The sequence below is a fragment of the Chelmon rostratus genome, chromosome 11 (assembly GCF_017976325.1).
Source record: "Chelmon rostratus isolate fCheRos1 chromosome 11, fCheRos1.pri, whole genome shotgun sequence".
NCBI lineage: Eukaryota > Metazoa > Chordata > Actinopteri > Chaetodontiformes > Chaetodontidae > Chelmon > Chelmon rostratus.
In genome coordinates, this window is record NC_055668.1 from 18,773,156 (window position 1) to 18,797,257 (window position 24,102).

General features: G+C 41.8%; 1 protein-coding gene across 4 annotated transcripts; it reads right to left on the bottom strand.

Annotated features, from left to right (window-relative positions):
* Positions 1-1,402: 1,402 nt before the first annotated feature.
* On the bottom strand, positions 1,403-19,047 carry LOC121613700 (pleckstrin homology domain-containing family A member 1-like). Of its 4 annotated transcripts, none has more exons than XM_041947289.1 (13): positions 18,920-19,047; positions 13,981-14,199; positions 12,986-13,042; positions 12,815-12,860; positions 10,077-10,174; positions 9,484-9,615; positions 8,618-8,758; positions 8,027-8,095; positions 7,421-7,485; positions 7,221-7,284; positions 6,927-7,016; positions 5,508-5,581; positions 3,149-3,515 (listed from the first exon to the last, which is right to left on the bottom strand). In XM_041947289.1, exons 2-13 carry the CDS (start codon positions 14,119-14,121, stop codon positions 3,284-3,286), a joined length of 1,209 nt encoding a protein of 402 aa, XP_041803223.1. In that variant the 5' UTR covers positions 14,122-14,199; positions 18,920-19,047; the 3' UTR covers positions 3,149-3,283. The 4 variants fall into 4 exon arrangements, with proteins under 4 accessions (XP_041803221.1, XP_041803222.1, XP_041803223.1 ...); XM_041947290.1 differs by lacking the exon at positions 18,920-19,047 and adding an exon at positions 4,617-4,691 and having other exon boundaries at positions 13,981-14,426; XM_041947287.1 differs by lacking the exon at positions 5,508-5,581 and having other exon boundaries at positions 1,403-3,515.
* Positions 19,048-24,102: the final 5,055 nt, after the last annotated feature.

Genomic DNA, 24,102 nt, shown 5'->3' on the forward strand with positions numbered 1-24,102 from the left:
ATCCATCCACACATAGTGCACGAGGCCAGAGGCTGCATGTGTAACGAGCACCTCATCAAGAGCAGATGAAAGATTACACGTACTGTAAGTACATGACAAAACCATTGATGCTGCAGAGAAAATACAGACTGTATGTGCAGTGGTGGAATGCAACCAAGCACATTTACACATGTACTTAAGTACAAATTTGAGGTACTTGTACTTAGTTGTACTTCACAGGGAAATGATGTCGTTTGCTACCAAGCTTTTGTTTGAAGTGAAGACTAAGATTTAACCTACAAAACATACGATGAATTTAGGAAATAAATGCATTGCTGCAGTGCATAACACAGAAATAAACAAGAGTAAAATTACACATTAAGGCATCAGTATCAAGAATCTGATAAGAAAGACGAGAACATTTGCATTCATAACACTTTTGATACTTTTTGTACATTTTGATATTAATACTTTTACTTGAGTAATATTCAGTGCAGGACTTAGCATTGCTTCTTTTGCTTAAGCAAAGGATCTGAAAGCATCTTTCATGTACACACTGAGAAAAATAGATTTTTCCTACTGATAGTGACAAGTCTTTGGAAAGGAGGAAGTTATTTTTTTATTGGCTTGGTTATTTCTAGAGGTCGTGAGTAATTTTGTAAGCAGAGACAAAGGTCAACTCTCGGGCTCTGATTCAATGGTGCTGTGTTTTAACTTTCCATGGAATCATTTTGTGATATGATCATTCAAAAAATCAATTCAGGCACGTTGCAGTTAAAATCAAACTAATTCACAGCTGTTAAAGGTTGAAAGTTTAATGCTTCGGCCGTCGACTTGATTCTTTTATGCGTGGTTTGTCAATATCTGCCAAATCATGACTTAAATTGTGCTCTGGTGTCAATTACAGATAATGTTTAAAACTTGTAATCTACAGATCACATTTTAATGTATTGGGTGGAAAAAATGTGGACAATAAAGGGAACTAAGAGGCAGAAACGTGTTGTTTTACCTCAGAGGTTTGGTGAAACTTGGTGTGTCCATACTTACAGTAAATCAAATTCTTCTCCTGACCAGTGCTGATTGTGACACTCTGTGAGCTCTTCATGTACTTCCAGTTGCTTTACTCTGCTTCATTCGTCTACATGGTGTTTTTTACCACTGGATTTTATTCCTGTTATGATAACTAAATCATCCTTTCATTAATGCGTTAATGACTTGTGCACAACATTTTCAGCATTATTTACCTGAACCGGAGTGAAGTTTCTTCTCTCACCACAAGAGGGCAGAAGGAGCCTTGATGAGTGATGAAAGTGAGCAAAGTTTCTTTCTCTCCAGACTAAACTAAAGCTCTCATTATACCTTCACAGACTTATTGTGCTGTTCGGAGCTAAATAAAGCACACTACTGAATCAGGAAACCTGAGCACATTTTCAGTGTTTATTTCTTTCAAGTCATCCACATAATAAATAGAGACAATTCAAACCAATTACACCAGACTGAAACAGGGTGAACTAGCTTGAACTTTGTTGGGCTGAAATGAAGCAGGCACTTTAAAAAAAGATTAGTGTGTATTATTTAGCTGGACTACAGTGGGGCTTTGGAAAATAAAACCATGAGGCAGCTGCCTCCTGCTGGGTTGGCAGCACAGGTACAAGGAACACAATCAGGAAACATCTAAAAGCATATAAAAAAATAAATCTGCTGCACACAGCTCTATTCTGCAAACACACAGAGTGGCCATAGAGATGGAAAAACTAAAAACCCAAAGACAATCTGAGCAATCAGTAAATGTTAACATGCAATTGAAGTGTCTGAGCTTGAATGTTTTTTGTTTTTTTTTGTTAAACCATGATCCAAAATGTTTGCATGGTGTTCATACAGTATAATCTTCAAACAATGGACTGCAAGTTTGGTTAACTTGCGTGTCTGTCAGGACATGAAGCAGGTCTATAACTAACCTGTTGTTGAAGTATTTATTACTATGAATTACAAAATGTATACAAGTGTACTCCTTGTACCCCATCTTTACTCGCAGCGCTGTTGTTCCTTTTCCCACGTCGTCTAGTAGCATAAAGTGAGTCGAGTACGCTGAAACATGGTCCACAAAGAGGATGATTCCGGTTATGAAGTGATGCATGGAACGTGATAGCTTAAAAATGTTGTTTTTCTTATGTGCTTCTGCACAGTCAAACTCTCACTTTACTACCAGAGGTGGATTAACTGTAAAAACTATTCACTGTAGATGTTCATGTAAGCTGCTTCAGCTTGTGGTTAATAACAGTGATTATGTCAATACATGATTGAGCAACTTAACCCTCTGATATAGTCATAAATAAAGAGAAATTTAAGTCAAAGGTTTGGCAACTGTTAAAAAAAATCCTTGCTGTAATACATTTGGTCTTATTATTATTATTATTGTTATTATTATTATATGCACCGTGTCCTACACTAATATTTTCAACATTCTGCATCTAGTCCTAGACCAGTCCAGAATCTTTGAATTAGTTTGCATTAGAGTGAGGATTTGATCTCAGACTAGGCTTGACACATATCCCTAACACTGGCCAACAATAGTAGACAAATCCAGGTTACAATAGTGAGTGTATGAACAGACCACACAGTCTAAATAAGTAGATTAGAGAGGTGATGAAAAGCCAGTCCTCAGTTCGAATGCTCTTTTCAGACAAGAGGAAATAGCTTGCACTTGAAAGCTCCCTTATTTTCTTGGCACAAAGTGGTTTACAAACGTCCTTCGCCCACCAAGACCACTGAACACATCGTTGTGCCTGTACAGGTTAAAATAAAGCTCTCATTGAGTTCAGCACAAGAAAAGTAAAATTTGTAGTTTTGTTTGACAACATCAACTCTTAGTAAATAAATACAGGATTGTAAATGCGACAGCAGGCAGGCAGAGGGGTGTGGGTGAAGACTGGGTCGTCTTTGGCACACGAGTGCAGTTCAGTGGTGACCCAACTTGTTTGTCTAGAACACTGACGGCACTGACGCAGGAGCTCAAAAGGTGAGTTTGTGATGTTGTACTCATGTCATCCGCCAGCAGCCTTGGTTTGAAAACCAACGCCTGCCCTTTTAAACACCTGTTGTGCACTGTTTCCTCCTTATCTACGAAGTCTCCATCCAGATAAACACGTTTTAACGTCTAGTTCGACGGCTCAGACCTCGCTCACCGGCAGGTCAGCGTCATCCAGGTCCAGGGGCGGTTCAGGCATGTGGGGCTCAAAGCTGCTCCGCCGTCGCCACGGTGACTCCTCAGAGTTACTGATGGTGGTCGCAGGCGGTTCGCAGGTCACTTTGCCAGGCGCGTCTCCTGCAGGGAGAGGCGTGCTGGCGTGTGGCTGTGACTGGGCCGTGGCAGCAGGCTCATGAAGTGCTCGCTGTCCCACGCCAGGCTGCGAGCGTGTGCCGCACGTGACAGCAGCCCCCCACTCTGGGTAGCATGGTGGCATGGCAGATATGGGCGAGCGAGGGACGGGGGGACCCGCGGGGCTGCGGTAGAAAGTGGAACGGCTGCCGTGTTCCTGCAGCAGGACACAGAGGAAGCAAGAGTGTGGGAGACAAAACGAGTGGTTGTCAGTAAGAAAAGTGAAATCTTGGCATTTGTAGTTTATATGAGAAGCACCGGAGTGAGTTACAGACTTGGAATTAACACCAGCATGTGGGGCCTGATGCAGCTTTAGCAGAGTTGGTACTGAAGGTTGTAGGTGCTGAAGAATGTAGCATTGCTAGAGAGTGGAGATGGTGGTAGTAGCAGAAGTAGTAGGAGTAGCTGTAGGAGTAGTAGAGGTTGCGGGAGTAGTGGTAGTAGTGTCAGCGGGTTTTAGTTTTGGTAGTCTCAACAGGTTGCAGCGGAGGAGCAGAGTGCCTTAGGAAGCAGTGGTTGGTTGTTGCTCATTAATTCACAGCTTTTCATTGTCAGATTTCAATCTCTGAAACACAAAACAGAAGCATGAGAAGAAAGAAAAGACACAGCAGAGCTGGTGAAAGCAAAACGAGGACGCCTCTGAGCAGTCGGTGAAATGTTGGTTAGAGAAACATCCCAGGTATAAAGCATCAGAAGACCCCAAGAAGAAATATCTGTGTCAACCTCAAGATCCTGTATTTTGACACACACACAGCAGATTACCCCCCACGACTTTGCAGGCTTGTTCTACAAAGTATCACGATCAAGGTTTAAGAGTCAGTTTCGTAGCACAAACATGCCCAAATAATTCAAGTGGTAGCCACATATGTATTAAAAGATGCTTTATGCTGATTCCAAAGGTCCCAAATCAAGTTTATGCAGAATTTTAGGGGCCAGATGGTCAGATAATCTACCACACTGAAGACTTGGGAAATTGCCTTCAGTTCACTGCCTACTGATTAATAGAGATTATCACATAACATGGGCATGTCCCATTAGCCTCTTGACCACTGTATTAGCTCTTACAAACCCCTCATATTAATAGTTTAACAGCATGTTTGCCTCACAGTTTGTGACTGTGGACATGTGGATTCAGCAGCAGTGGGTTCTTGTTTCAAAGCTGTTAACATGTTCAACATGTAGCGCACAGAGGTATAGGAAGTCAACATGGAAACAAGTATTGTATTATCGTGTGTATGAGAAAGAGAAAAAAACATACAGGCAGCGAACAGGAGGGAGGAGGAGAGACAAGCAGGATGTCACACATCTAAGACAGGTACACAGCTGCAGCAGACTGCAGAGATAACAGAGCATGAAGGGAAGAGAAACAGAAGGTGTGAAAGACACATGTACCCAGTAATAAAGACAGAGATAGAAACAGGCTTCAGGTATTCATAGCTGAGCTGGTCAGTTAGGTCATGCAGTGAGTGTCTGCTTGTGCACAGTTTGTAGATGAAGTCATGTCTGTTTTTATTTTATACATAAAAATGGCAAGAACAGATGGAAGCTGTGCGAGTGAAGCTATAAGGGAGAGAGGGAGGCAGTGACTGCAGGTCTTTCCGATGGTTAGATGGTCATATTCCAGCTGTTTAGTCATTCTATACCCTGAGCAAAATATGACATTTTAGCATTTGAACGACTTGACGTGCGCTTGATTTCAGTTGCCATGCTCGTGGCGACAGACATCACATGCGAGAGAAGCTATATCAAGCACACCTCGAGTCTTAAAATTCCTGAGATAAGATTTTCTTTTTTTTTTTATATGTTTACCTGGGGACAATCTGAGCGCACTGAATGAAATGGGCTCAAACTTTGAGCTGAGCTTGAAGTGACAGTGCAGGAAAAAAAAAAAGAAAAGAAAAGCAGGAGAAGGGGATGAGGAAGCAGCGAGGACGAGGGCGTGAAGGGAGGAGTGCTTGTTATCATAGCCATACTTAGGATGTGGTTGGTTCTTAGGAAAAAAAAAAAAAAAGGAGCATCAGATGTGGCGCCAGATCTGATCTGCTCTCATAATGTCTACAACCACCAAGGGCCAGCCAGTGAGTGGAAAACAGTATTAAAAAAGATGAACTTATAGTTTAAAAGGGGGAATTTAGACGAGCTGACATACGTGCTGCTGCACTCCCCGATTCGGGACGTATACCTCTGTATACAGGGGTTCGACAGCCGTCTGGCCTGCCGCATCTGCAACAACACAGTGCAAAGCAGTATTAGAGCAGATGGGCCGTCTGCCCACAGGGAGAGGACGAGGTGGAGAGAATGTGAGAAAGACAGAAAGAAAGGGGGGGGAAAGTATAGAGAGAAGAGGCACAGGAGAGGAAAGAAAGAGGTGAGAGAAAAAAAACAAGCGAGAGAGAAAGAAAGACACAGGGAACTGTAGAGAGACAGACAGCGCAAAGGTGTTGAGAATGATTCCGGTCTAACCAGAACGGACCAAGTGCGGCAGAGGACACTGTCTCCTCTGCAGTCAGGACTGGGGAGCTGGTTTACTTCTCACCTGCCAAGTCTAGCTGCCTGTCTCTATGCATGTGGGCAGTTCTAACACTCAGGTAGTGTGTACTCACACTGATTTTGTGGTCTGTGTGTGCGCCTGTCTGTCATCGCTGGCTGTCTTACATACTGAAGACCTACTTTAGTTAAAAATCAGTACTGGGGCACACGGTGGCTCAGGGTTTAAGGCGACAAAACTGAGCCACAGCAACGTCCCCAGTTCGCATCCAGCTGGGGACCTTTATTGCATACTAGCGCCCTTCTCTCAGTCCCCTCATTTCCTGTCATCTATCAGCTGTTGATTGTCTGATAAAAGGCATTACATCGCCAAAAAAGTACTTTAAAAGCACCTGAAAACAGTATTTCGCAGTTGGGTGGTGATGAGGAGAGATGTGAAAAATGCAGAACAGGCTGTGCCACGTTCAGGGTAAATACAGTAAAAACAGCTCGTAATAGCTTATAAACTTACATAACAATCTGATTTTTTGGCAAATCACATTTTTCCTTGTGGCTTGGTAGCAAAAGTCCCAAGGCTCTGTATCAGCTCCCCAGCTTGGGAGTTGAGAACTACTGGTGTAGACAACATAGAGCAGAATTTAGCTTCATCAATTTGTTTACAGACTACATGACCACAGCTTGAACAGCTGGGGTTGATACTGTTAAAATAAGAATGATATGAAGACGGTATATTCATCTGAAACATGATGCCAAACTACTGTTTCTGCTACTCTGTAGAAATGATTTCCTTTGCATCTCTGTAGCTTGATGGTGTGTGAGCTCTTGTGAGAGAAAGAAGCTGCAAATAACAATCAATAAAGGGCATGAAACAACAAACACGTCTTGTGAATCATTGTGACTTGACTCCTCATGCCACCAGATGTCACTCAGAAGGTCTGAGTTCTGCACATGGACGAATAAGTCAAGTCTGAAGTCATTTCCCTTCTACAGGTGCATTTGACGTCTTGACTTAAGTCTACATATAATGGCTTGAATCCATACTGTAGTGGCATTGTGCGGTACTGTAGTGCAAGATACATACTGTGGCAGCAGACCTCCCAGGCCCCCGCTGGGCGACAATGGCCCCCGAGACAGCCTTGATCCAGCTGTGCATCTCCTCTGGGCTGTCCGCCTAGTGGAGACGTAACAGAAAAGGACAGCGAGTGACAGAGAGAGGAGAGTGAGACGGTGCGGACTCCAAATCAAAATGTGAAAGCGATGGAAAGAGAAACAGGCTGTTTGTAGACAAACGAGAGAGCAATCAAAGTGGTTTATGAACACTGTGGAGGGTGAAGGTTTGAGTGTGTCATTCCGTTCACCTCAGAAACCATCCTACCTGTATGTAAAATGTCCTTGATGTGGTGACGACTTCAAACAGATTATCTCTCATCATAATGTCACTACATCAGAAGCAGAAAACATGTCAGATCATATTTATCTCATGTATATCGTCTAAATCAGAGAAGGTAAACACCATCCTCCTGGACAAAAGACATTTTTCTGTACAATGGGAAAAAGCTGGGACATGTTAAATACCTCTGTTTGCACTCCTGGACTTTGTGAACTTCCTTCAGTGGGATCATTCTCAGAGGCTCTTTCTCCTAAAGACAAGGAAATAACTGTTAAGGAAACTACTGAAATACACAGGATAAATATGACCATTTCCGTGCATATTACAAATGTTTGTTTCTAGAATGCTGGATAAAAACGAGGCTGCCTTGTTCCTTTAAGTAGCAGAGTGCAAACTAAAAACCCTGATGGTTGTAACTTTCTCGACCCGGCCATTTGATACAGCAGACAGAGAGTCTGTGTCCTTGGGCCTGTTGATAGCCAAATAGACAGATAAAGCTGTCAAATACGGGCAGACCCGGACAAGGACAGGGTACGGGACGTAGAGTATTATCCTGAGGACAGTATGTGTATGTGTGTGTATGTGTGTGCGCGTGTGTGCACAAGGCATGATCGGACATGTGAAGTGAAGGCACTGAATTCCTCAGACTGCAGATAAAACATGTTAGAACTCAGGACTGTCTGTTTGCTCTTACTCTGCCTCAGACTGTTGGTTTGAATCCAATCCACATGCATCGTCAATAAAAACATTCCTTAAAGACATCACATAACTTACAAAACAAAGTTAGTTACCAAATCTGACTTGAAGTAACTCATTGAGTTCTCTTCTAGTAGGAAATATCTCCGTTTCCAGTTCCTCATCTGGGGAAAAAAGGGGAAAAGACGTCCAGATCTTTTGTACAATTTCCAGTCAAAACATGATCTGTCACCTTTGCTACAATAATGAAACCATCATTTTATGTCTAGTTAAAAGCTTGTTCCCACATGTTTTACAATGTCTATATATAGAGGGGGAAGTCCATTATCCCTGGGCATTTATAAAGTACAGAGTTGTGCACTCCTCACCATAATCAAGCTGAAATCTCATCATCTCTCATTCAATACGCCATAAGACTTTACATTCCCTCCCACATGAAGGTGCTATTTATTTTTGTTGATGTTAACTCTAACTGTGTCATTAATCATAAATTGTGCTGCATGGCTTGCTAAATACAGGGGATTTTTGAGGAAAGTAAGCTGTTGCACTGTATATGCAGAATTTTCAAAGACTGCGACTTGTATTTAAGTCCCATTTCCTATTGTTGAAGAACTCTAGATGGTACCAGAAGGCAAAGTGAAACCAACTCAACCCAACAAAGAACCAAGAGAGCGGCAGGCACTCACCACAGCTCCTTGCTTGACGCAGTAGCCTGATTTGATGACCGTGTGCTCCTGAGTCGGCCTGCCCAGGAAGTACGGCAGCTGGCTGTGGGAGCGATGCATGGCCTCACGCTCCGCTCTGTCTGCACCATCACCTCCTTCATGCTTGAAGGTCAAAAGGTGAGAAAGGACACCAGAAATAATGTAACTGCAGGTTGCGACAATATCTTAAAAACACGGACAAACACAGATTTTGTACAGTCTGACGGCTAATTCATGCTGTAGTTTCTAGGACCATAACAGACGCCAGCCACAAACGCTGTTTAACAGAATTTTAAGTAATTTGGCGGGATATGTGCATGCTCATTACTATAAACAAACAAAAAAAATTAAACACAAAGGATGTTTTTCCTCACATGTAAACACAAATCCATAATGCTTATAGTAAAAGCTTCTATTAACCTCCAAAAAATAGTGGAAAATGCTCATCACAATTTCTCAGAGGCCAAGATGATGCCTTCTACCCAAAGACATTCAATTTAAAATGATACAAAAACAGAGGAAAACAGCTAAGCCTTGCATTTACTAACCTGGAAGTAGTGAATTTGGTGCTTTTTTATTTGGTAAATGAGTAATCGATGATTAAAATGGTTAATCAATTAATAATCTCAGCTCTGATATCTGACTGTTGGAGTTCTGTTTAAATTCCCAAGAGCATTTATGGCTAAAAATATGTTTCTCAAAATAATATACATTTTGCTTACTTTCATTAAAGACACTATTGTCACTTAAAGTCAGTATGTAGTTTTAAACATGGAACGTAAGAAATGACAGCGTGCTAATGTGCATGCATGTAAATGTCATATGTGGTGCAGTACTGGTGTGTTTACCTGTGTCTGGGTGACAATGGGGACTCCTCCAATAATCTCTGTCTTGTAGGAGACTTGTTTCTTGGGCCCTACGACATCTGGCAAAGCCTTCTGGTTCTCTGCATTCTGCTGCCCATCAGACAACTTTGGCACCTGAAGAAAATCACAAATCAGTAAGTCAACAAATACACTAATATTAAACCAGACAGGCGTTTTGTGGAAATCAGCTGGGGGATGGAAACATCCCCCAGTAATATGATCGCTTCTGTCTACGTGGTTATGTGGTTATGACAGTATGTTACTGTCATGTATGTAGAATTTCACAAGCCTTTAACACATTTAATATCCATTTCCTCTCTGGATGGTTAAGGCTTCATGGAGAACAATGGAAACAGTCCTTTATCCCAGCACTCAATACAACAATACAGCATCCTGTTAGTCATGCTCTGACTCACTCCTATCTAGTTACTTGGCAGTTCACTCATTCATTTCTACAGAAGAGGAAGAAATGAAAGTTTCTCCAAGTGATAAAACATGAGCCAAAAAGAACAGATTAGCACAACTGAATCAGGGATGGACTGTTTGTCTTGTGTGTGTGTGTGTGTTTGTCTCACAGTGATCTTGGTGGCTTTATTGAGAGCGTTGACCCAGTCCACAAGATCCTGCTGGTCATTGGCCTGCAGGAAGAACTTCCTCATCCCAGCATTGATGACTAATAGATCATAAAAACAGCAGTGGGAACAGCAGAAAGAGTGAAAGTATAGTCAGACCTCGTCAGTCACTTAGACTACATTCTCTACACTCCATCATCTGATTCACTACAGTATGTTCAGTGTGAATCACATGCAAATAAGCACTACATGTAAAAGACGTACTACGAAGCGGGTGTGGACTTCTGGCCTCCTTGTACATAAAATATGATGGTGTCAGGAGAACACATCCTCTGCCACAGATTTCTCTGGGAGTGAAAAGCAACTGAGCCAAGGGACTCTCCCACACACTACCAGCAGGACTCTCTCTCCATGTGGATGATGACCCAGCTAGATCCAGCTGCCTCAGTCTGCCACCACCTACCCACTTCTAACCATGACGGAGAGAGAGAGGGGGGGGGAAAAGCCCACTGCTACCAACCACCAAATATCCTTGCATATTTTCACACAAGAGCAAGAGCAAACCCCGTTTTCAATCACAAAGAATTTTTTGGGCCAATACTGATTAGCTATGGATCAGGATTTAGGAGCTGAAAGAACTGAAGTCTCTCACTCGCTCTCTCTACCATAAATCCTTCAAATTTGCAGCTCCAACTGTCCTTGTGTCTCCTCTATTTCCTTTCGACACCATGTGAATACATTACATTAAAGCTGGACTGGTAAATCTGGTGGGGGCGAGCTGTAAAAGGCACGGAGAGCTCAAACTCTGTGGCACAATAAAGATCATTCTTCCTTGTTCTGTGTCTTCGGTCTGACTCTTAAGACACATGCAAGAACTCACAGTCTCTCTCTTTATCCAGTTCCCAGGAAATAAATCTGTCTGTCTGGTCTCATTCAGATCACCACCATGAATTAATCCACCATTCAAATGTGTCCACTGTATGTCTGAGAGAGTTAAATTGCTTGGTAGTGTGTCTTGGACACTGGAGAGTTATATGGAAGGAGGGTATCAGATGTGACTCATAGTTACACATGATAAAACAATGTGTGCTGCTAAGAAATGCAACCAAGCACCAAAGTTCATACAGATGCACCAGTCTTGATCTCTCACCCCCACGCACAAGGCACAGAGCCATATCCATCATCAATCACAGACTGCAATCAAGTCTCTACTTCTTACTGTGAAACGATCTGTAAATGTGATGGCCATTTTTTTGTTTTTTGCTAGATCCAGGAAAGGGGGGGAGCACCAAGATTCATAGATATCAGCATAACATGTGGCACACAAGGGGCAGATAAAAATAACATCATACATCTCTGCATCAGATTCCGATTAGGATGTCGGCTTCCTGTCGAAACCTCAACAAGGCAACTGGTGCGCACACGCAGCCAGATACACACAGTCATGGCAGTCAGCACGCTAGTGTTTCCTGCTATTGAAGCGGATGGAAGAGGAGGAGACAGTGTAGTCAACAATAACAAGGAATGGAGGTTTACTCATAATAACCTGATGATGGTTCATAATTATGCAACATTTTTCATTCCTGTCTTGGTTGCACAGGGTGGGAAGACAGGAAGATATACCACCATGTTTGTTGCAAACTGTTCACTTGTAGGATCAGCAGAACTGGCTATCAGACAGTTGAAAAGCTTCAGAAAGTCCTTCCTTGACAACTCTCACTGTGGCATTGGGGATACTGTGTCCAACCATTTCTGTAACTTCCTGAAACTGACATTTACTCCTGCTTCACACTGTGCATGACCAGCTGTGCAGAGGTGAGAAAGCAGCCGTGGTTCTCTCCAGCTCGAGTGCAGCACTATAAATGCCATCCAGGAGAGACTGTCGGAAAATGCACGCCATTATTCCCAAATTTAAATGACATGGCATCTCTTCCCTCTCTATGACGGCAGGCTTTTCACTCTGCTCACGGATGTGGGAGTTTGGAATAAGTATAAACACTGATTTCCAATGTGGTGGGACATCAAATCTTACAAACCATTTCTTTTCTACTGCAACTCGGCCACTGACCCACGGTCAGTAGTTTGAAACCACAAACAAATAGCTGTGACAGATAGAAACAAGGGCATTTCAACTGAGAGAAGCTAAGTCAGGTTTCAATTAGCAAATCTTTGCAATTGTTACTGGATGTGTGCATGTTTTGTTTGGTGTCTTTTCCTCAACATAGTCTGTATTACTGCATTTATTATGGTGTGCAATACAAATGATGACTGTTGAGACAAAAGTCTCATTCCGGAGCCAATGAATTTATCAAATCTAAAAAAAAGAAAAATGATCCAAGAAAACTTATCAGGTGCCAACTCAACCACGCTGTAGCCTCCTGCATCGCTGTGTGTTGGCTAAACAGACAATGCTGAACAAAGCTGCCTGGTCAATGGTGGAGAAAGTATGTGGAGAGCAGTGCTTGACCAAGATTAGAGGGCAGAGAAGGACAGCAAACATTCCTCTCGTAGGTTATAGAAAGTGTACTCAGCTTTGTCAACATGTAATGACGATGCTTGCAAAGCACTGCAGGGATGTTTTAAGTTCTACACTTTTACAAGATGTAAGTTGGGTTACTGTGTAATATGATCAATACCAAAAGAAATCATGAATTATTTCTAAATTCGGTTTATATTTTTCTGTGGTCTTAGTCCACCAGTAAACTACCACAGCAAGAGTGTGATGATCAGTGTTTTCTTACCAAAGCAGAATTCTGCCTTAGGCCTCAGCTTTGTGGCATCGCTGACCTAGAGGTGAACAAAGCTCAAAACTGTTAGCATCCCAGTTCAACCAAATACTGTAAATGGATTCTATGTAAAGATCATCTTACTATGTTTGTGTCAGAGAAGCTTCAGTGGCAATTTCTTTTTACCTTAGAGATGTAGGTGAGCTTGAGGGAGCCAACACAGTCTGTGCCAATAGGCAGGTTCTGAGGGGCAATGGAAAAAATAACAATATGTGTAAAAACAGAAAGCTAAAGCTAACCATTCACCATTGTAATTAGGCAGGAGTCATAGCTGAGGTGGGAGAGTGAGGTCAATTTCTGTAAAGCAAGTCAATATTACAGAGTACACAGTATACTTGGAATGTACTCCATGATAGTTAATTTCGGTTTTGTGCTGTGCTTTTGAAACGAGGGGATCCAGATTTAACATCATTAAAATTTAAGCTTTTTCAATCTATAAAAAGAAAGGGACTTGCTGAATTATTTAAAATCTCTCCTGCACTACATGATTTATGAATACTTCATGTAACAGCGCGCTTTCAAATACAGCATCTCCAAGCCAGCATGATGTACAAACCATGAGGAGGGTTACACTTTAAAAACTGTGACACCAAGGGTCACAGAGAAGAAATCATGACCACCGTGGCCAATGCAACTGTCAAGTGCTTTATACATTCACTTGTCCAGATGACTGGAAGGAAAAAAAAATGAAACCCAGGTTTCTGAATTAAACTATGAGTTCATTCTGAGCTCATTCAAAACACACACACACATTTAGCCCTGACCTACTCCTACTGCTGTGCCTGTAATATGTGCTTCCTAATTGCTGTCAACTGGAATTACATAATACAAGTTCTCCCGTCCTTGTACGGCTGTCTGGCAATGGAAACATTAAGCCTGAACTTAGCTTTGTGTTCATAATGAATGAAGACAGTTTAGCTAGAAGTGGCCAGCAGTTAGCCTGCAATTGCATGAGAGCTGATCCTCCACACTAATAGCTAACATTAGCTGGCATGCAGTTGCCTGTAAATTGACCAATTTACCATCAACAAATTGAACACTGGCCTGTGCAGTTACCAAGAGGTTTTTTTTCCCCTTAAAATAAAGCTAAAAGCTAAGCTAACACAGCCCGGGGTAATTACCTGTGGGTTGTCCATGAACCACACCAAGCTTCCCTGCTGCGTGTCCAGTATGAAGTAACGACGCAGGAACTTGCCACTGCTCTCGTTCTCCTCTATGTCCAGGAAGCCACAGATGCGGTTCTGTCGGTCCACATAAGGCATCTCGCCGCCGGGACATTCCCTGGCCTGCTGGGGCCGGGACTGGAGAGGAGCGGGGACAAGTGGGACCGAGAAGAATCCCTAAAGGACAGAGAGAAAAGAGCGGGGAGAAAGACGTGTGAGGAGGGAGGGAGTTAGTAAGGATTTTCAGTTGTCTTTGTGGTGAACCTTGCTAGTGTGTCCCGCTCCCTCTTTCTCTCTGTATCTACTGTATCTCTGGTCTCTCCACCACCTGGAGCTCACTAGGCTACAGCCTGCCAGAGGATCATGTGACAAAAACCACAACCCCGCCTTTATCCTTTTATATCAGCCTCACCCACTCGCTCTCCCTCTTTTTTCTCTTGTAACACACTGTCACTCTCTTCTACCTCCTCCACCCACCCTGTCTTGCTCTCTTTCTTCCCTTCTCCCTCTTCTCTTGCAGTCCTCTCCTCTCTCTCCTTCTGTGCTATCTCCTCCCAACTGCTCTCTCATCCGATTTGGCAAGCCTCTGGCCAGCCCCTTTTATCCCCTCCCTCCCTCCACAGCTGAGCACCCACTTGAGCACGATTTAAAAAAAGAAAAAGAAAAACGAAAAAAAAAAAAAGCCACCGAGCTCAGCCATGTTCGACACAAAGAAATAACACAGACGCCCACGGGAGCTGCGCAGGAGAGAATGTGTGATATTTAACCTGCTGAGGTCTGACACATCCCTGAAACCTACAGCTCACTGGAAGTCAACAAAAAAAGTAAATGATTAGAGTGCATCTGTTTAGTCCTACGGGTGTGAAAGCACGCATGTAACTGTCAAACCGTGTGTGGGTGGGCGCAGCATTACTGTAGGCATATTGTCGTATTAGCCTGTTTAAGCTGCTGTCTTTTTGGGCTGAGCCTAAAATATGTGACTGAGATGAGTCTTTGGAAAGCAGAGATAAAGACGCTCTTTCTCCAGGACATTATGAGCACTGTGTGGGTGGACGGGGGCAAAGCAGGGACAAAAGGTCCAGTTGTTGTGCATGGACTCTGAGATGAGAGCATCTCAGTTAGCCCCTGCATCCACCCGAGTCATCCCATTTGCCACACAGGCACGAGATAGGAGCAACACTGGCAGAGGCGACTGTCTCAACACTGCACAAACAGTGATTGTCATGTGAGAGTGAGAGGCGTCTCTGTCGAGTTTAGCGATCATGTAAATTAGGTGTTGTGCACAAGTTCATCTGCATGCACGCTTGTGAATTTCAGTTGTGCAGAATAGACATTAAAGGTGGTGCAGAACAAAAGCCCAACACCGCCAACCGGGTACACCATGTAGGCTTTCCATTCAAACAACACAGGCAGGTAAAATGGTGGCTTAGTGTCAATGACCATGTGGAAAAAACAGGTATGTTAGCTATAGTAGGGCCAATACTGGATTTCTGAGGCAATATTTAGAGTTTCAAACTGATGGCAATAAAAAAAAAATCATTTTAAGATAATCAAATAACGTTAAGAAATATTTTCAATACAGATCATTTAAGCTATTTTCTTTTTAAAAACTGAGACCAAGATTTGTACATAATGGGATATTTTAAGTGGCTATAATCAATATTTCTATTATTACAATGCAGCAAATGTGAAAGGGGTCACTCATAGTGATGAACCTACAGAGAACTATCACCTGAATCTGTCGTTCCCCTCAGCTTTTCAGAGATTTATAGTGAGTTTCAGCTCACTATCTGGCAACGTAACTGTTTTGATTCATTCTCATGGCTCTTATACCCCTGTTTTTGGCCCTAACAGGTTGCTGTTTTCAGTAAAAAAGCAAACCCACTGCAGACTACTTGCGCAGCATCAGATGGCAGAAAAATGCAGTGAGCAACTAGCTGCTGAACATGGTGGTGAAATTACCAGCTAAAGAGTCAGATACTTCCGTCAGGAGATGAAAAAAAAGAGCTAAAACAGAGTGAATATTACACTTACACGTGACAGGTGGCCAGAAATTCCACATCCAAATGAATGACAACATTGCTCCATACAGTCAACTGCTGGATGCATAAATAATTAACTTTTGCTAACACGTTTGCTCTGTCAACTGACCATAAGTAGCCAAAAAACAAAGAAATAAGTTATTTTTATTATTATTACAGGTTTAACAGTTGAAAAATAAACTTGGTCCTTGCTCTCTCATGGACAAACTATGTAACAGAGAGACATTTTCAAAATCATCTAAACACATCTTTGACATTTCTGCACATTGAATCCTTGTTATTTACAATCTGTCAAATTCAGAGACACCAACATTGCAATTGTCTTATATTAGCTGCAATATAGGATCGGGCTGACATATTATATATTATTTATATGAATATCTAATGCTAACCCAATTCACATGATGTGGATGTTTAAACTCAACAAATTTCTGCTAAAACAACCTATGCAAAGACGAAGAGGCTCCTCAGATTGGGTGGACTCTGCACTCATGTTTAACCACACTGAGCATATTTACATGCAGTATGCCAGTTTTGATCATATTCCAGATATAGTATTGATGGTGAACACGAGGAGCCTGGTCAATGATATTTTCCCTATATACACAGGGTCTCAACATCATGCAGGTTTTTTTGATTTGATCGTCAGTCATTGCAATCTTACAGGCTGTCCAATTTGTTTTCCTACCTTACCGCCAGTAATTAAAGAAGAAATTGACCATACAATTTATCTCAGGCCCTGTTACACCTTGCATTGAAATGCTTTTTGGGTGACTGCAATTGGAAAGTGCTTAACCGCAGGAAAATGCAAGTGTAAATGCACCCCAGATGCATCGACTTAATTGACCAAACCACCTCTCAAGGTGGATGCTCTCCTATCAGTCTTAACTGCATTCCCGCGTCCAGGTTGTCCTCTGGATAGTGGTGATACTGACCACAGCTAAAATAAAAGCAGCTGCATAAATCAGCTTCACTGATGGCTGAAATCTTGATGTGTTTTTTTCTTTTTCTTTTTTTCTTGCACCCAAGCAAACAAAAGGATGGAAGGAAGAATAAGAAGATGGACAGAGCGACTGGATCTAAATCAGATCTAAATGTGGACACTGGAAACACATATCAATACCAGGTGTAAATGTAATCAAGTGCTATTTATCTGCATAACTGTGCCAGACTCTTATCTGGTATATAGATTACCACTGGATTATCTATCATCATCATGTATTGTTATTTTTTACAAAATAATTACAGTACTTGTGTAATCCAGCATTGCGTTGAGGACAAACACGCACAGTATCCCAGTTTCTATTTGAGTTATCCATGTAGCATATTTGGGTTTCTGAAGACAGGACATGATATTTACATGATCAAACACATAACCAGGATACTTCAAACACAGATTATTGCCAGGATACTAGTGCACATGTGTAAATGCGCTCATTCTGCCTTGGCTCACAAGTGGGAGGTTACAGAGCTGGGCTTCCTGTGAAATGTGTGCAGTACAGTAAAAAGACTGCGTGACAGTGAACAAGAGAAAGTGAGAGGGATACGCTCACAAAATAAATGAAAATGTGCAAAGTAAGAAGCAGAAAGCAGCACATGCCAGTTTAAAGATCTAACTGGATGGTTGGATAAAACTTCATGATATTAGTTGGCTTCTTTCTCTGTCAAACACTCCCTGGTAAACTTACTCTTTACATTTGCTGAAAGGCTTCGTCCTCCTCACATTGGAGACAACTGGTCACACAGGAGAAGCCATAAAACAACAATAAGGACCAGCTGGAGAGCCCAGTAGAGGGTCAGTATTTTCCTTTCATGTTCGTAGACCACTGTGGCATCATTGAAAGTGACGCAACAGCTGTAAATACAAACTGTGGAGCAGAAAGATCTGTGCTGGGTTGTCTACCAACCTATGCACATACAAACTAGGTGTTGAGAGGTTCACATTTTATTATCCATTACAACAGCAGTTATGCATTTGGTTTCAGAAGGGCCAATGAAAGACATGAGAAAAAAAAATTGAGGTACAAGTACTAGTGGACCAGGAGCAATCTAGGGAAAGGGCTGGGACATAATTGGCTCCCTACAGGTCAAAGGTGGGACAGGTCATTCCGGTTCAGTTGAAAAGAGTAATTTCTGGTCAAAGTCTGGCTCTGAAAGCAGCACAAAAGGCCGACAGGTTTGACAGGCTTTGGCCTTCACATTTACCCGGTCAGACAGGGTCCTGTCTGCCCCCAGCTGAATGCTATCGTGGGTTCATGTGCCTCCAGAACAGGACACAACGAAGATGCTCACTAGGTAATGCCAACTGGTAACACTGATTAAGTCCCGAGTTACTAGAACAAACGCCTTAGTTAGCCAACGAGCATCCAAATGCCACGCAGGCTAACGTGAAAATAACACTTTACGTTACAAACACAAACAGCTAGCGTTAGCTAACGTTAGGCACGTCAGATTACCACAACTGTTACTGTGTTAGCAGCATCTGCGACTCTGGCTCGCTGGCCTGAACTTAACTGGGAGACATGGCTCAGGTTAGCCTGCTATTAGCAACTACTTTACACCACAGACTTACATATTTAAAATACATCTCGCTGACTTTATATGAAATTTCCACCTAAAGAAATCCTGTATTTTTGGGCCTGCTACAAACAGGAGCGCTTCACTTGCTAGTTTTATCCGACGTTGTGGCAAAGAAGTTTAGCGTTAGTCATACACGATAACCTAACCTAGCTAACACTGTCGACTCGTAATTAGTCAGACTCGTAAAATATAATTGGCAACTTTAGCTGTAAGAAACAAAAACAACGCGTTTATTAGTATTAACTAATATTATTCAGCGTCGGGGGTCAACTTACCCGAGTCTTCCCTTCTGTAAGTGCTGCACCCGTCGGCTGTTTGGCACGGTGTTGTCGGGTCCTCTCTGTCTCAGCCCATCTCCACTGATCCAGGACAGAGCTCCAACGCTGCTGCTGGTGAGGGTGCAGCAGAGATCGTCTATAATGAAGAGGATCACTGTGTGTGTGTTTTTTTGTTTTTACAAAAAAGCGAATTGTAGTAGTTGTTTGTAGTTTAAACTCACGGAAAACACTCGCTTGAATTCATGCCAGGCACAATGTATTCCAGACTTTTCAGAGAAAGCAGAAAGAAAAATAAAAGCTAAAAATACAAGTTGTTTTAAAAATGAAAATTGACATGGAGTATCATTACCACACTCTTGTTTTCTCGCAGAAAATTTTCAACCTTGCATGCTCCATTCTTGTCTGTATGTGGAAACCTGTGACAGTAGGGTATATCATTTTTCATAATAAGCCTTGTGCAAGTGCAAACAAAGCAAAATCTCTTACCAAGAGCAGTCTGATGCTTACATGTGTGCATATGCTAAAGTTTAATAAAATTAGCATTGTTTGCAACTGAGCACACACACACACACACACACACACACACACACACACACACACACACACATATTAAATTGACTACCTTGTTCATGTCCACTAGCTGAAACTACCAGCCAGCAAAGTCAGTAGTGCAGATCAGTCCATACAAGAAGCAACTGTGCAACATGATGAGCCACATTATTATATAAGGTGACCACAATTACAACACGTATAGCGGTGTTGTGATGATACATGACAAGCAAACCTAGAATATAATCTGCCTCATTCAAACATCAAACTTCTGAATCATCTGCCAAATATATTTAAATTCTGGTGCTCGAAAAAAGAGGCCAGAGTGAGAGCTCCTTCTTTTACCACCTCTCGGTATAAAGTATGGGACGACCATTGGGTGTCAACACACGGAAAGCAGACTGAATACACCAGAGTGGTGATTCAGCGACATCTAATGTTCAAAAGCTGCATCCACTTTAGTCTATTTCCATGATGTTGCGTTGACGCCTTCTCATTGCGCAACATTAAGATGGTAATCTTTACTTAGCAGTGGAACTTGCTATGATGACTTAATATTCACAACTGATTAGCTTTAATTTTCATATGGTTGTGCTTCCTCTTCACTCTATTTTGACGACAGGACGTGTTTTCATGTGTTGTTTTTAATTTCAAGGACTTGGATTACTACAATAATCAAAGATAATATAAAATATTACAATATAGGCCACAATATTATATAATATTATATTTAATTTTGAATGCAAGCAAACCAAAAATTGCTGCAAAGGGCATCATGATGCAAATTCATGCATATACACTAGACTAAAGTTACATACGCAACAAGCTATGTGTATTTCAATTATCCTAAAGTGTTCAGCCATTGCAACATTTAGCCTAAACAGGTTTAGCAGTCAGTCAGATAATGGGCATAGCTACTATTACATGTCACAAGTCCTCACTTAGTAGTTAGTTCACATTTCAAACAGTCATTACATAGGCAACCTGTCTTTCAGAGGCAATGGGCGTTAACAAACACAAGAACATACATACACACACGCACACACACACGCTCTGCGCTCTGCAGTAGGAGCAAAGTTTGAGTGTAAGAGAGGAAGCAGGAAGGCTGATGTTCATGAGATTCAAATGAGGGTTGGGGGTTTTTTTGCCTTTTAGTCACTGTGAGTCTGCGACCCCTCTCCTGTGGGCTAACAGAGGAGGCAACCATGGAAGAGGAGGGGGACACATACACAGAGATGAGGCATTTCCCTCTGCTATGGCCTCTCCCCAGGTCCCGCTCCAAGAGCGACACCTCTGGATTTCGTTCCAGGGTGCTGTGCCGGCTCCGCGGAGCCCGCTCAGGTAGGATAAACCAGCATGTTAATGGACATCCTGTGCAGGATCATGAGGGTGAGCTAACAAACTACATTTAGCCAAACAATGCTGTTTTATTCATAGAAATTAAAAAGTGTAAAGCATTTTATAGCATTCAGCGGAGACATCAGTACTGAACTGCCTCTGTCTTTCATTACTATTACAGAATGTTTCAGGTTATACTAGTTTCTTCAGTGCGTCTCGATATGACTAATAAAGCAGCAGTGGCTTCCTGCTACTTAGAAGAAACTTTCCCCCTCTCTCCCTCTTAGTTTTTGCTCTGAGCAAGCAAACACTCAAACTTTCTTTCTTTCTTCTTACTGTACTTATAAAGTCTTTGTCTTCTCTTTTGTTTCACAGTTTATTCTTTTGCAACACTGAATCACAGTCACAACAGTCCTAAATACTCCAGTTCATCATAAAAAGCAATAATTAATTGCATAAATATTTACTCTTTAACTATGACACACCTGCCTAAATCATTGCTGGTGCACGCAGCAGCTTTTACAAGCCACATAATAGCTTGAATGTAAATTGCCTATGTGTAATTAAGGTGTGACAAGTAATTTTAGGTTCAGTACTATCCAACTACTGGTTTGTGAATCATGAAAGCACAGGAAGAAGCTGCGTCCAACCAGGAAATAGTGTGCAATCAATAATTTTGTGTCTCATATTTGTACCAAGTTGTGTATAAATTAGTTCTTTGACATTAAGGGATTTTCTGTGGATTAAGTGTCAAAAAGTTGTACAACAATGAAACATGGTGGCCAAGGGGAGAGGATGAAACCTTCTCACAGGCACTGCAAGACTTTTCGCCACAGCGTTAACCAACTGTGTCCTCAGCATCTTACCTAAACATCAGTGTTACAGTTTTACTGCTTGGAGGCTTTGGCTGTTGAGCACTGACAGGCTCATATATTGTTTCAGTGGTTAGAACCACTTCCTGTCTACTGTCTTCTGCGTTTTATCCCCGAGCTCACAGCATACCTATACTCACCATGACCTTTACTGCACACATAAAGTTTATTATTACTCTGCCGTTGCATGAGGGCTGTCTTGTTCTGCAGTCTGATTCATTGATTACGACACTACAGTAATATTTGTATTGGACGTTGCAGTTATCTGGCTTGTCTTCAGCTGCCACAGGAAGTGTTCTGTGTTTATGGTTAAGCTGTAATTACAGGAAACAATCATGAAGTGGAGCAGTTAGGAAATTAGATGTCCGAAGTTGTTTACGTCTCCTGCCAGTTTGCATTTCGAGCTTCATGGTTTGAACCGTCTTAGATTAATTTGTCTTAGCCTTAAAATTAGACACTAGAATTGACTGTGAGATGCTCCAAATTTACAATCTTCTTATATAAAATCTTCCTATTATCTGTTTTTTAATCATAATCTTACATGGGATGGATTGAGACCACAGTTTTAGATTTGACAACTGAATAATCACTCTACATTGTGATGCTAAGGAAAATGAACTATTCGTAAATCAAGCAACAGGGGGAGCTAACCAACCGTTTTTACAGGGATCCTGAAAAAAAAAAGAAGTGCAGTAAAAAGGCACCGCACACACGAACGTATGCTGATTCCATTTTTCACATCCATCCCACAGGGCGAAGCTTCAAAGGCAGTCAAATGTGGACTGAGGGAGAGCATGCTGGGCTCACTTTGCTCCGTGTCTGAGATGATCTGAAATGTGTCTAAGATCTGGCACGAAGCTCCAAACTACAAATGACACAGTGTTTCTCTCTGAAAAAACGTCATTGGAATTACAGCATTTACCTTTTTTTTTTTTTTTAAACTTAAAGGGGTGCTCTAGCTGATGAGAAATTTCTCTTGCCAATGGAAAAATGCCCCTGTGGGAAATATTACCAGGATTAATGGCAGAAGGGAGGGATGTCTTTTTCAAGTCTGTCATTTTTTTTAACAAACTCTTAGAAAAAATGAGATTAAAAAGCCCACAGAGCTGAGAACATTCAAGTCAACAGGAAGCATGAAGAAATACAAAGTAGGCCATTTTAGGTAAAAGTGAACTCTCAGCTGTTTGATGAGCAGCAACAGATACTGTACATCCACACTTCAGTCGTTTCTCCTCTCTGTATGTTCACGTCATTTTCAGTGTTATGAAGGACTTGAACTCAAAAACACAGATGAAACTTTGATCTTTTGGAAAGCTGGTGCATTTACTGAAGCTACTGAATAAGTCGATTTTTGGCAGCAATCATATCTCTGCAGTTAACCATGTCTGTAAGTTCCTCGGTTGATTTTAAAAGCAGTTCTTGCATGTAAATGATTTTTTTAAAATCTGCTCCTCCTGGATAAGAGTACAATGTTAGGAAATATCAAGATAGATGTTTTGTTGCAAAAGTTTGCAAAGCAGGATATTTCCTCTCAAAATTATACAAATCAATTGTAATCAAAACATGCAAGATATTGATAGACATTTAAACTCCACTTTTGACCGGTTGGAACAACCATTGACAAAAATAATGTCACTACAGTTTCACCATCTGCTGAAGACCATGATGTCCTATGATCAAAGCTCCAGAACAGCTACTGTGGGAACCATGTGGTGAAATTTCACTTGTCAATTGTCAGGAAAGTCAGGGTTTTAAGGGGGAACTAAGGGGTTGAACCCAAATGCAGACACAAGGGGGCGAAGATATAAATTAACAAATTTATTTAACACAAAGAAAACCAAAACTCAGGAAACTAATAAACACTAGAGTAAAGGGTTTACACAGAGAACGAAGACAACACAGGGAAACAACACACAAACACAACTCACCGGGGCATGGGTAAAGACAAAGACAGCACTAGAGACTTGCTAACAAAACACATGGCATGACTAAGACTGGTTGAATCACACATACATGAAACCTGGCATGACTAAGACAAGACTAGAAACAAACAGGGACTGTGGCAAGGTTACTACACAAGAACACAGGACAAACACTTAACATGAAACTGGGTACAGACAAACCAAAGACAATGGACAAACACTTACTGAAGGCATGGGGCAAAGGCAAGACAGACGCAGACAACACTAAAGAAACACGCTTATATAGACTGTGGAACAACAAGAGACAAAGACAAAACTAGAAACAAACTTACATGGACGGTGGGAAGGCTTGGTAACATGGACAATACAAAGGACGCAGGACAAACATTTGCACAAATGCAGCAAAAGCAAGAACAAAGACAAACCAAAGAAACACATGTAACACGACACGGACATGAACAAAGACAACACAACGAAGAACACTCACTAAAGGGCTAGG